The sequence below is a fragment of the Bactrocera oleae genome, chromosome 4 (assembly GCF_042242935.1).
Source record: "Bactrocera oleae isolate idBacOlea1 chromosome 4, idBacOlea1, whole genome shotgun sequence".
In the NCBI taxonomy this organism is placed as follows: domain Eukaryota; kingdom Metazoa; phylum Arthropoda; class Insecta; order Diptera; family Tephritidae; genus Bactrocera; species Bactrocera oleae.
This window is the reverse complement of record NC_091538.1, coordinates 1,511,007-1,523,614: the sequence shown is the minus strand read 5'-3', so window position 1 is coordinate 1,523,614 and position 12,608 is coordinate 1,511,007. Positions and strand designations below refer to the sequence as shown.

Here is a 12,608-nt window from a genome sequence, read left to right as displayed (position 1 = left end):
TACAATATTCTCGGATATCCTACGGTGGTGTGTTCATTTATATTGCGCTCTCATAAGACAGGACGTATCAGCTGATTCGGCCTACGGTGTTGCGTCGGTGACTGTTTCCAGCATTACGTACTTCTCTGCGTCCGTCGTATGCTTGTGTGCCCCTTTGATTGATTTGTAATTGTAAAGTGAACTCGTTGATAACGCGAACGACCACTTCTTGTACGGCTTCACGGTTTGTTTCCTATACCATCAACCAGCTGTGGCGAATTCACAAGTTCAGCTGATAATCAGCTGCTGGCAATGCCCTTTATTATTTAAGTAGTACAGTGACTCAGTATTGATTGCTACCCAAGCACATAGTGCCTGATAGAGAAGAAACATTAACAAAGTGATAAAGAGTAAATGAAAAAAAAAAACTGCTAAAGTACACTTACCCGCACATCCTCGCGAATGATTGGGCTTTAAATCTAAAATTAGTTTCAAATCCAATTCATGCGCCTTGGCCAACGTATTGTCGAAATCCTCCACTGTGCCGAAAACCGGATAAATTTTCATATCCCATGATCAGCCATCGGTGAATCATACATGGGAGAAATCCAAGCTGCTGTTACACCAATTTCCTTAAAATACGCCAGCCGTGAGGTGATGCCATTCAAATCACAATGTTTATCACAAAAGCAAATGTTTTTAAGAATCAAATTACTTTTGATTAACTTGAATATTTGGCTTTTGCAAGGTCTCTTTTAAGTCTCCAATCATAATCTCGAGTGTTTGCCGGTGTAATTGATAATCGCTCAGTAGTCGCTTAAAAATTTTTTGTGCCGCTATAGTGGTAACCTTCGTAATGTCGTTTGGCTCATTGCTCAATAAAGCTAGTTAAGAGCTTCTGGCTTGTTAAAATTTGGAGTGTCGGGTTAAAATTTAATTAAAAGCAGAAAGAAAATTGATTTTAATAGAAAGACATATGTCTGTAGGTATTTATGTATACAATAAAATTAAATTTTTGATCCATGGATATGAAAATGTCGACGACAAATTGCAATTCCATGGTTGTTCGACCCCATAATAGTGTCATATGCTATTAGTACATAAATTATCTAAGGAAATACATCAAAATAAATGTAAGTTACTATTTTTCTCAATGGAGGATAAACTAACAAAAAGAAACTGTTAAAAACTAGAAAAAATTTAAGGAACTTTAGAAATTCAAACTGAAACACCCCCTGATACAATTTTCAATATCATGGAACAAAGACATGGGAAATAAAATATTTTTACATATTATTGAATTATTCAATAACATTTAATAATACAACATAATTGTTATTAATTAATTTTAAAAGTTTCATAGTTCATAGCAATCAAAATTACAGCGATACTTCATGTGTTTTGTCAATTGGTCGGGGTCACTTTTAATGATATATAATATCTACACATCAACAGTATCTGTGATCCAAATTGATAGTTTATAAGTACTTAATTTTATGCCGACCAGCGTAAGACGACCGCCTCATAAGGCATTAAATAAATTCTTCCGCTTAAATCAATCCTGTCACTGCAAGAAAAAAACCCATATTTAAATGAGAAAAAAAAGAAATCGTGTCTGCCAAATGGCACTTACCCGTATCTGTGTGGTGAATAAGAGTTAAGCAATACGTACTCCATTGTTTTGTTGGTCAAACCCTCAAAATATTCTATTTGGTTACCTAAATTGGCAAGCACACGATATTCCTCACGATCGACCGCGGTTCTAGAAGAAAATACTTTACTCAGGTGGGCTTTTTAAATACCTCATTTATATCAACACACCTCACAACCTGGAAAACTTGCTTTGCCAGAGCGCCATAAGAGAAGCCACCCTCCTCCTTGAACGCCTTAAAGGCAGCAGTTTTCTTAAGCGCCGTCATGCCCTTGAATATCTGCAAGCTGCTACGCGCAACACCTCGTTGAACTTGTACATTTAAATATTTGTAGTTGGGATTGACGGGCAGCCAAGTTGAGTTGCCTGTGCTGAAGCCGGCGTTTTTCGATCCGTTCCACTGCATCGGTGTGCGCTCTGGATCACGAAAGTCGCACTCTTTAGTGCAGTCGATTTCTCCATCAGGCATTCCGATCTCTTCGCCCTTAAAATAATTCATTATCATTGCAGAGTCACCGTTATATTAAAATTCCCACGTACGTAATAAGTAACCGATGTACCGGGCAATGCATGTATTATCATAGTCATCGAATCCACTTTGCTCTGACCCATACGTGTTGGTAAGCGACCATTGTCATGATTGTTTGCTACCCAATTGGCCATTTTATGTCGGGTCCATATGACATCCATCCAATCGCTAACTTCTGCTTCAATGTCCTCCGCACTCGAGTTTTCATCCAGTGACACGAAATTAAAATTCATTGGCAACTGACCACCGACCTTAGTACCATTAGAAATATATCCGCTCAAAACCTCGACAGGAGAATATGACTCAATAACCATAGCTCTGAATAGTAAAAGTTTACATTATAATATTTGTATATTGTAAATGATCCAGGTCTCACCTTGTATCTCCACCATTAAGTCTCTGATATTCATCTAGATATTCGCGCCATTCGTATATAATTTCCGTACTCCCCCATTGATCACGGGTATATATGTACCTTTCATACCCTGTAGCCCAGAGTGGTTCATCTGGATATGTGCCATTATCGAAACGCTTTTCAACTAAAAAGTTCGTAGCATCCATGCGAAAGCCGTCTACACCACGATCAAGCCAAAATTTCATCACTTCCATCATACGCTCACGCACCAAGGTATTAGTGAAGTTCAAATCCGGTTGCTTCGCGAGAAACTGATGCAAATAGTACTGTTGGCGTTCTTCAACCCAGGTCCATGCGGCACCACTGAAAACCGCCCGCTATAAAATATTATAGTAAATAAGTCTAAGCGTAAGCTAATTACAGAATATCCTGTATACGAACCCAATTACTTGGTGGTACACGCTCGCCCGTTTGTGGGTCAATTTTGCCATCATCCCACATGTAGAAATCGTCATAGCCATCTTCGCGACGTATCGACTTCTGAAACCACTCACACTCGTCACTCGAATGATTGGGCACAAAATCTAATATGAGTTTCAAATCCAATTCATGCGCCTTGGCCAACAGATTGTCGAAATCCTCCATTGTGCCGAAAACCGGATAGATTTTCGTAAAATTCGCGATATCATAGCCCATATCAGCCATGGGTGAATCATATATGGGAGAAATCCAAGCTGCTGTTACACCAATTTCCTTAAAATATGCCAGCCGTGAGGTGATGCCATTCAAATCGCCTATACCATCGCCATCGGTGTCCATAAATGAACGCGGATAAATGTGATAAAGGGTGGCGGACTCCCACCAATCAACTGTGTCGGTGGCAGTAGCGCCCAAGGAGCAAAGAAGCAGAGCCGCTAATAACCGTAATAAACCAGACGACATTTCGATAATTACAACATACTCCCCTAAGAACTAGCGGCTATTTATACCGGTTGGTAGTTGGAGATTAAAGTTTCAGCTGTTTCAATAATTTAAACAAAAAGACTACCAAAATCTTATCAAACGGCCGATTTGATCCGTCTAAGTCTACCATAGACTGAATGAGCACCACTATATGCATAATCACAAACGCACGTATGAGATAAAGGGAACAAGGTATGTGCATGCATAATTTTTATACTCTCGCAACCTGTTGCTACAGAGTATAATAGTTTTGTTCACCTAACGGTTGTTTGTATCACCTAAAACTAATCGAGTTAGATATAGGGTTATATATATATAAATGATCAGGATGAAGAAACGAGTTGAAATCCAGGTGACTGTCTGTCCGTCTGTCCGTCCGTGCAAGCTGTAACTTGAGTAAAAATTGAGATATCTTTATGAAACTTGGTAGACATGTTTCTTGGTACCGTGAGACGATTGGTATTGCAGATGGGCGTAATCGGACCACTGCCACGCCCACAAAACGCCATTAATCAAAATCAAATAAATTGCCATAACTAAGCTCCGCAATAAGATACAAGACTGTTATTTGGTACACATCATCACATTAGGGAGTGGCATCTGCAGTTAAAATTTTTTTTTTTAAAGTGGGCGTGGTCCCGCCTCTAATAGGTTTAATGTGCATATCTCCTAAACCGCTAATGCTATACTAACAAAATTCACTGGAAGCAAATGTTTTTAGAACCTCTACCTACAGTGTGAAAATAGTTGAAATCGAGTTGCAACTTCGCCCACTCCCCATATAACGGTACTGTTAAAAACTACTAAAAGCGCGATAAATCAAGCACTAAACACGCCAGAGACATTAAATTTTATCTCTGGGATGGTATGAGATGACTTTATAGGAACCGCGTGCCACAGCCCACTTTTAGGTGAAAGCCCATATCTTGGGATCTGCTTAACCGATTTCAACCAAATTCGGTGCATAACGTTCTTTTCATATTTCTATGTTATTTTGCGAAAATGGGCGAAATCAGCCTACAACCACGCCTATTTCCCATATAACACCATTTTTAATTCCATCTGATTCTTTCACTTTCCACTATGCATATCAAGCAACAGTGATTATATCGAGGTAAAACTTTGCGTGAATAATACGTTTAAAGTATGCCACCTTGTGACAAAAATTGTCTAAATCGAACCAAAACTGTTTAAGCCCCTAAGTACTAAATATGTGGACCCCAGTGCCTATAGTTGACCTTCTACCGAAAATATCAGTCAATCCACAAAGAAATCTCAAACGAGTATACTATTTGACTTTGGGAGAGTATAAAATGTTCGGTTACATCCGAACTTAGCGCTTCCTTACTTGTTTAAGATAGGTATGTTATATTTGTATCAAGTCTATACATATATGCAGTATTTCGATCTCATTAACGATTAGGGAAAAATATCTTTATTATGGCTGTATAAATTTTTGAGTATGGCCTTATCGCTTTATCTATAATAGGACGGTCTCAAATCTACCGCCTGAAATCACCAAAATGTTCCACATAAACAACTAGTTTAATAATCAAAATACTTTTGCTAGTATTTCAATGAAACCCAGAAACTAAGCTAATTAGCGGTTAGATAATTCTTATAGCTACAAGTTTATCCTGAATAATTTTAGGTATTATTTTTTGTTTTATCATATATCCGGCTGCTTTTAAACGTTTCGAAATGGCTGCTTGTTAAGAGTCCCTTAAATATTCTGGAAGATCTTTTTGTGTTTAGCAATAAGCTTCATCGAATAATGCGTTAAGTTTCTCATCTTCAAACTTTTTTGGCAGCTGGGCCATTCTTCAACTTCCAAAAAAAAGCACCACTTTTAAATCGTGCTGGTACGGTCACTCAGAGCACGATGACTTTCGACTGAGGTTTTCTTCATATTAAAGTAATAAATTTCGAATGAATGGCATAACTGAAAAGACGTACCAGACGTATTTTTCATTAGTATCATTTTTCCCAAACCAAATGTACATGCAAATGAAGGGATTCTTTGCCACTAACTATCTACTTTCTAGCATTCACATAAAAAATTCAAAACTAACGAAGTTATTCTCATAAAATACCAACGTTGCATTTTCAGCAATGTTATAAAGCGCCTATATTAGCAGAGAACGTAAATGAATATTTATTTACGTTCTCTGCTGATATTCATATACGTTCTCTGGTGGCACTAAAACAGAGAACGTATATGAATTCATATACGTTCTCTGACTAAAACGCCTGTTGAGCCGCACTGCGACAAAGCGATAAAAAATGAGTGCAGACTGCAAATGAAATACCCTAAAAATATGCAATGTTTAACTAAAGCATCAACTATCGGTGCTAAATTTAATTGTATAGGGTGAATGAGGAAAAAACAAACTAAATAATCGAAAATCATATTAGGAGCGAACAAGGTGGTTTAGACCAATTTCATTCATTTCATTACATTCAGCGTTAAACCAGTTTACAGTTAGATGAAAAGTCTATTGGGACTGATTGCATTCATTTTTTACATTACTCAAGTATACTTGTGAAGATGTTTCCACGTAATTATACGTATTATATGGGCTGGCGTATTTCTTGGACCGACCTCTTTTTGGAATTAAGCTATAGGGTATACAATAGAGTGGAGCTAAAGATTTTTTTTTTTTGCTTAGTCTGAGCTTTTGCTTTTGTAAATTTTTGCATTCATTTTTTACATTACTCAAGTATACTTGTGAAGATGTTTCCACGTAATTATACGTATTATATGGGCTGGCGTATTTCTTGGACCGACCTCTTTTTGGAATTAAGCTATAGGGTATACAATAGAGTGGAGCTAAAGATTTTTTTTTTTGCTTAGTCTGAGCTTTTGCTTTTGTAAATTTTTTTTTAAATTGTTTTTTGGACAAAATAAAAAATTTTTTGGTTTAAACTCTTTTCATTTATATAAAAACTATCGAATTTGACGGTTTTTGACTCAAAATTTATATTAACGCTTGGGGAAAGTATGTTGTCGTTTAAGACTTTTTTTAAAACTCCAATAATGACCACAAAGAATTTTTTTAAGTTGATAACTTTTAATTGGCCAGAAAGAGGACTTTCCACAGCTTTTAGAACACTTATCAAAAATTTTTACGAAATGCAAATTTTAACTCGAAACTTTAATTTTAAAGTGAGGGAGTAAAAAAATATATTTTTTTTCCAAAAATTTTTCTTTTTCTTAATTTAACCCTCAGGCTAAGCAAAACAAAAAAAATGTTTCGTTCCACCCTAGTATACAACATTATTCGTTCACATTATTTGATTAAGATATCTTACATAAGTATTGCCCGATATACTTGTATACGGTATAACGTTGACCGAAGCTCGAAATCTATGTTCCGTACATGGAAGCTAGGGGAAGTATTGGCTGGATTTATTCATTTTGAGCAATTCCAGATTGAACGGTATTTATGCAAAATCATAATAACACCCTCATCCAAAAGACGGTCGACCCACACGCTGATACCAGACATCATACCGTGGATAGATAGACAACATGGGCACAGGGTGTCCACGTGACCCAAATACTAAGAGGACATGGGTGCTTTAGAAGCTACCTTTACAAATTTCGTCATGACTATAGTCTGTACTGTCCGACGTGTACAGAGTGTATAGAATAATCTTAATACTTAGTCCAGTGGTTCCGTGGGAGAGATATGTGATGGGAATAGGTTGGTTTTAGCGTATATGAAAACCAAAACATAAATATCAAAAAAAAAAAAAAAAAAAAAAACCCAGAAAGGTAAACAAATAACATTCTTTACTTGACCACAATTTATTAGTTCTTCAGCTATTTTAAAACAAACAAAGTAGTAATTATTTCCACAATCTAGCCACTTGACACCATAATCAGATATTTGCATAAACAATAGCACGTTTTACCCATACCGGAGTATGGCTTATCTCAACCACTTTCAAATACGTCAATTATGATAGCGATAACACTTTTCGGCAAAATAGGTACCTCCCATAGAGCCAATTGAACGGGACCACCAAGGCACAAACTAGAGGGTCCATCATAAACTTTATATAAATACCTTAGACAAGCTAATTATGAGGGACTTACTTGTGGTATTATATGACCCCTTATCGATCGCCGATAATGGCTTTGGATCCGCTATATAAAAGCGCAAACGCATCGCCTCGGGCCAAGAGTTGGTTCGTGAAAGTAACTGAAGAAAATTATGTGGATTTTTTTGAAATTTTTAGTAGTCCTGACGGTAATAAACACCGCAACAGGCGCAGCCGCTAATAAGGCGTGGTGGAAAAGCGCAACATTCTACCAAATATATCCGCGTTCATTTAAAGACAGTGATGCTGATGGCATCGGCGATATAAAAGGTAAGTAACTGTGCTAAAAGGAAGAGCCAATAGAATAAATTAATATTATATAATAACTGTAGGCATTATGCTACAACTGCCCTATCTGAAAGAGATCGGAATCGATGCCACTTGGCTTTCGCCCATCTTCACCTCGCCAATGGCAGATTTCGGTTACGATGTGGCCAATTTCACGGAAATCGATCCGATGTTCGGCACACTAGACGATTTCGAAGCACTGTTAGCAAAAGCTAAAGAGATTGGAGTGAAAATCATTTTGGACTTTGTGCCCAATCACACGAGTGATGAGTGCGAGTGGTTTATTAAATCAGTACAGAATGATCCAGAGTATAGGGACTTCTATGTTTGGCATCCAGGTAAGAATAATTCGCTTGTGCCACCAACGAACTGGATAAGTGTTTTTCGCGGCTCCATGTGGACATGGAATGAACAACGCCAGGCCTACTATCTGCATCAGTTTCATGCCAAGCAACCGGATCTTAATTATAACAATCCCAAAGTGCGCGCAGCCATGAAGGTTCGTAATCACAAGCAAATTTACAACTCAAAAATAATTTCCATAATTCAAGTAGGACGTGTTACGTTATTGGGTGCGCAAAGGTGTTGCCGGTTTTCGTGTTGACGCCGTGCCACATATCTATGAAGTGACTACCGATGCTAATGGCAATTGGCCTGATGAACCACGTAATCCCGATGTGCAGGATTCCGAAGACTATGAATACCTGCAACACGTTTACACCACCAACCAGCCTGGCACACTTGATGTTGTCTATGAGTTTCGTGAGGTGATGAAGGAACTGGATGAGGAACTAGGCGGTGATGAACATGTGCTCTTGACTGAAGCTTATGCGCCCCTCAACACCTTGATGATGTATTATGGAAATGACACCGTGGAAGGTGCACAAATACCCTTTAATTTTGAGCTAATCAGCAATGTGAACAAAGATTCGAACGCCTACGACTACTCGAATTTAATACACAACTGGTTAGATAAGATGCCTGCTGGTTGCGTAGCAAATTGGGTGGTATGTAGCTATATTAAATTATTGTGATTAATATTAATATATATTTGAATTTCAACATATACTCATTTCATTAGCTAGGCAATCATGATCAATCACGCATTGGCACACGTCTGGGAAAAGATCGCATTGACTTGATCAATGTATTACTGAAGACTCTACCTGGCATTAGTGTCACATACCAAGGCGAGGAGATTGGTATGACGGACGTCTGGATTTCCTGGCAAGAAACTGTAGATCCACAAGGTTGCCAATCGAACCCCGAAGAGTACGAACGTCTCACTCGCGATCCTGTGCGTACACCATTTCAGTGGAATGATGAACACAAGGCCGGTTTCACTAAAGCCGACAAAACCTGGCTGCCCTTGGCAGCTGATTATGAGCTGGTTAATGTGAAACGTGAACGCGGCATTGCCAATAGTCACCTGAATATCTACAAACAGTTGCAGCTTTTGCGTGCAACGAAGACAATGCGCGAAGGCGACGCCGAAGTAAAACCAATCAGCCAAAATGTTTTAGGCATTAAGCGGTAAGAGAGAACGTTAAACTATATTTAAATTGTAAATAATCACTACCTTCTTAATTATTTTCGTTTTCAGTTTTTTAAACGGCGAGCGCACTTACGTTGTGCTTCTGAATCTACACGATAACGTGGAGATGATCAACTTAAATTCTGTGTTTGGTGATCTCACGAATGAATTGGAATATGTGTTGGTGACTGACAAAAGCGTAAGACGCAAGGGGTGAGTCGTAACTTTTACAGTTTACATTGATTTCAGAGCTTCACTAATTGATTTATTTACTTTCCAGGGATAAGGTTCATGCAGACACCATTATATTAATGCCTAAGGAAGCTATTGTGCTGGCCACAAACGCCTAAGTCTGACACTTTCTATTTATATAGTTTAAGCAATTATCTAATATTTTATATTACACATAGGACTGATAAATAAATGTATATATTTTGATACACAGACCGTTTTCCAATATTTTTCTTACCTTTACTAATTTTTAATTCAATAAATAAATCGTAGTAAATCCGCTATTCGGGTAACATCAAGTGCCATATTGCTTTTTATGGATGTGTGATAGACTGACGATTCGTTAGAAATAATCTTGCAATAATTCCATAAACAATGATTAGTTGATTTAATGTTATTAAAGCACGTTTATTCAAAGCCACTAAATTTGTTTTTATATTGTACTTATCTCGTTAAAAGTTGAAGCAATAAAATAAAAGCTTTTATTATTTTCCAATACCTTGGCATTAAATTACGATCATGAAATATACTTTCAGAAAAAGAAAAAAAATTTTCTCCTCTTTTCGAAGATTTATTATTAAAGCTTCGCGGTATCCTTGCTCCGAAATATTACATCAATGTTTTCTTAGATTTAACAAAGAATCAATCGCTGTCGGCAGATCCACGCAGAACCACCGCCTCATAAGGCATCAAGTATATACGCTGACTCAAATTCACCTTATCGCTAAATAGACAGAAGCAGAAAGTGCTAAAAAGCTAATAATTATAAACTCGACAGCTTACTTACCCAAAACTGTGTGGCGAATGTCGGCTGAGCAGCACATATTCCATTGTTATATTTGCCAAGCCATGCACATATTCTATCTTGTTGCCCATATTAATGAGTATACGATATTCCTCGCCCGCCAAAGCGCTGCTGCGAATAAATATTTGTATTGCCCATCCTCCTAATTCCATTTAAATCGCTATATTTACCGCACAACTTGAAAGACCTGTTCCGAAACTGCTCCAAAGGCGAAGCCACCCTCATCTTTAAAGGCTTTAAATGCGGCTGTTTGCTTCAATTGCGTCATTCCTTTAAATATTTGCAGAGTGCTTCTTGCCACGCCACGTTCGGTCGCCACATTGAAACGTTTGTAGTCGGAAGAGATGGGCAGCCAGGTGGTCGGACCCGTGGTAAAGCCAGCATGATCCGAAGTGTCCCATTGCATCGGCGTGCGCTCGGGATCGCGGTCTTCACAGGAGATGGCAGTGCATTCAGTGACCACATTGGACATGCCGATTTCTTCACCCTGACAGAATTTGAACCAATTTCATAAAACTTGATTTAAGAAAGTTCAACTGGAAACTATCGGATTACTCAGAACTTACATAATAAGTGACCGAAGTGCCGGGCAGCGCGTGTACCAGCATAGTCATTAGATCCACTTTGTGCTGACCCATGCGTGTTGCCAGCCGATCGTTGTCATGATTTCCCACCACCCAATTAGCGGACTGATGTTTTTGCCATATATTATCCATCCATCCTTTTACAGAGTCTTCAACATTTTTTGCTGTCGAATAGCCGTTGATTGACATCAAATTGAAGTTCATGGGCATTTGGGTTCCTAAGTGGGTGCCGTTATTAATGTAATCACTCAAGACTTCGACGGAAGAGTAGGCTTCAGCAATGAGGACGCTGTCGAAGATTCATGCTTTTTATTTAAGATCATACAAGTTTTGAGAAATAGCGCTCACATGGTGTCGCGTCCTTGCTGACGTTTATATTCATCCAAGAAATTTCGCCATTCGTACACAACCTCAAGAGTTAGTGGCTGATCCTTCGTGTAGATGTGTTCGAGGTAATTATAACTATTTGGATCATCACTCCGGCCGCTTAGCGGCTCATCGGGATATGTGCCATTCGTGTAGCGCTTTTCGCCAATATGAGGCACCGCATCTATCCGAAAGCCATCTGCACCACGATCAACCCAAAATTTCAACACTTCCTGCATATGGTCGCGTACCATTGGATTGCTAAAGTTGAGATCGGGTTGTTTCGGCAAAAACTGGTGCAGATAATACTGTTGGCGTTGCTCGTTCCAAGTCCACATCGGCCCGCTGAACACACTTACCTACAAAATCGAATAACGTTAAAGCGAAAATATACCAGCTCCGTGATAGGACACTCACCCAATTGCTGGGTGGTACGCGCTTGCCAGTCTCGTGATCAATTTTGCCATCCTCCCAAATATAAAAGTCATCATATCCATCTTCCCTACGTATCGACTTCTGAAACCATTCACATTCATCACTCGAATGGTTGGGCACAAAATCCAAAATAATTTTAACACCTAATTTATGCGCCTTCGCTATCAACGCATCAAAGTCGGCCAAACTGCCGAAAATCGGATCGATCTTTGTGAAATTCGAAATGTCATAACCAAAGTCTGCCATTGGTGACTCGAATATGGGCGACAGCCAAGTAGCTGTCACGCCGATTTCTTGCAGATATTCCAGCCGAGATGTGATGCCGTTCAAGTCACCCACACCATCGCCATCGCTGTCCATGTAGGAGCGGGGGTAGATTTGATAGAGCGTGGCCGATTCCCACCAATCAACTGTGCTTGCAGCAAAGCAGTTGCCACAACCAAGCAGCAACACTGCGTATAACGTTAACAGCCGTGACAACATCTCGAAAGTAACTGCTGGAGGCCGTTACAGCAAGTTAAGATTTTAAACGTTATTGTTGGTGACCGATAAGCGAACGTTATCATATTTATTGACAATAATCGCACAAATTATTATGCAAAACGCATTGCATGAAGCGAAGTGGTGCACTCACATACTCAAGCTTGTGGAATTTATTGATTGATTGCGCGGACATTAATTATCAAATGTAGACATTTGTACTTAAGCATTTTACAACTTGTAACACACTAGTATCTACGCTTGAAGTGTTTGTGCTATTTGATGCGATAACACGATTTTA

General features: G+C 38.7%; 3 protein-coding genes across 4 annotated transcripts; 1 reads left to right on the top strand and 2 right to left on the bottom strand.

Annotated features, from left to right (window-relative positions):
* Nucleotides 1-52: 52 nt before the first annotated feature.
* On the bottom strand, nt 53-3,474 carry LOC106622650 (maltase A2). Its single transcript, XM_014241888.3, has 7 exons — nt 2,956-3,474; nt 2,536-2,891; nt 2,171-2,477; nt 1,801-2,114; nt 1,613-1,741; nt 426-1,546; nt 53-354 (listed from the first exon to the last, which is right to left on the bottom strand). Exons 1-6 carry the CDS (start codon nt 3,454-3,456, stop codon nt 1,474-1,476), a joined length of 1,680 nt encoding a protein of 559 aa, XP_014097363.1. The 5' UTR covers nt 3,457-3,474; the 3' UTR covers nt 53-354; nt 426-1,473.
* Nucleotides 3,475-7,546: 4,072 nt separating this feature from the next.
* Nucleotides 7,547-9,852, top strand: Mal-A3 (Maltase A3). Its single transcript, XM_014241878.3, has 6 exons — nt 7,547-7,854; nt 7,917-8,371; nt 8,427-8,879; nt 8,954-9,405; nt 9,476-9,619; nt 9,687-9,852. The coding sequence occupies exons 1-6, from the start codon at nt 7,698-7,700 to the stop codon at nt 9,754-9,756; spliced, it is 1,731 nt and encodes a 576-aa protein (XP_014097353.1). The 5' UTR covers nt 7,547-7,697; the 3' UTR covers nt 9,757-9,852.
* A 164-nt stretch (nt 9,853-10,016) lies between these two features.
* Mal-A2 (Maltase A2) lies at nt 10,017-12,350 on the bottom strand. 2 transcript variants are annotated; one of them, XM_014241876.3, is made up of 6 exons: nt 11,810-12,350; nt 11,375-11,751; nt 11,009-11,315; nt 10,613-10,929; nt 10,425-10,553; nt 10,017-10,361 (listed from the first exon to the last, which is right to left on the bottom strand). In XM_014241876.3, the coding sequence occupies exons 1-6, from the start codon at nt 12,308-12,310 to the stop codon at nt 10,280-10,282; spliced, it is 1,713 nt and encodes a 570-aa protein (XP_014097351.3). In that variant the 5' UTR covers nt 12,311-12,350; the 3' UTR covers nt 10,017-10,279. The 2 variants fall into 2 exon arrangements, with proteins under 2 accessions (XP_014097351.3, XP_014097352.3); XM_014241877.3 differs by having other exon boundaries at nt 10,425-10,550; nt 11,810-12,349.
* Nucleotides 12,351-12,608: the final 258 nt, after the last annotated feature.

Coding starts and splice junctions, on each gene's coding strand:
- LOC106622650 (XM_014241888.3), bottom strand. CDS start 3,456: ATGTCGTCTGGTTTATTACGGTTATTAGCGGCTCTGCTTCTTTGCTCC. Junction 2,892..2,955: donor GTGTACCACCAAGTAATTGG/GTTCGTATACAG, acceptor AATATTTTATAG/CGGGCGGTTTTCAGTGGTGC. Junction 2,115..2,170: donor GTACATCGGTTACTTATTAC/GTACGTGGGAAT, acceptor AATTATTTTAAG/GGCGAAGAGATCGGAATGCC.
- Mal-A3 (XM_014241878.3), top strand. CDS start 7,698: ATGTGGATTTTTTTGAAATTTTTAGTAGTCCTGACGGTAATAAACACC. Junction 8,372..8,426: donor AAGTGCGCGCAGCCATGAAG/GTTCGTAATCAC, acceptor TAATTCAAGTAG/GACGTGTTACGTTATTGGGT. Junction 9,620..9,686: donor AAAAGCGTAAGACGCAAGGG/GTGAGTCGTAAC, acceptor TTTACTTTCCAG/GGATAAGGTTCATGCAGACA.
- Mal-A2 (XM_014241876.3), bottom strand. CDS start 12,310: ATGTTGTCACGGCTGTTAACGTTATACGCAGTGTTGCTGCTTGGTTGT. Junction 11,752..11,809: donor GCGTACCACCCAGCAATTGG/GTGAGTGTCCTA, acceptor TCGATTTTGTAG/GTAAGTGTGTTCAGCGGGCC. Junction 10,554..10,612: donor CAGGTCTTTCAAGTTGTGCG/GTAAATATAGCG, acceptor ATTTATTCGCAG/CAGCGCTTTGGCGGGCGAGG.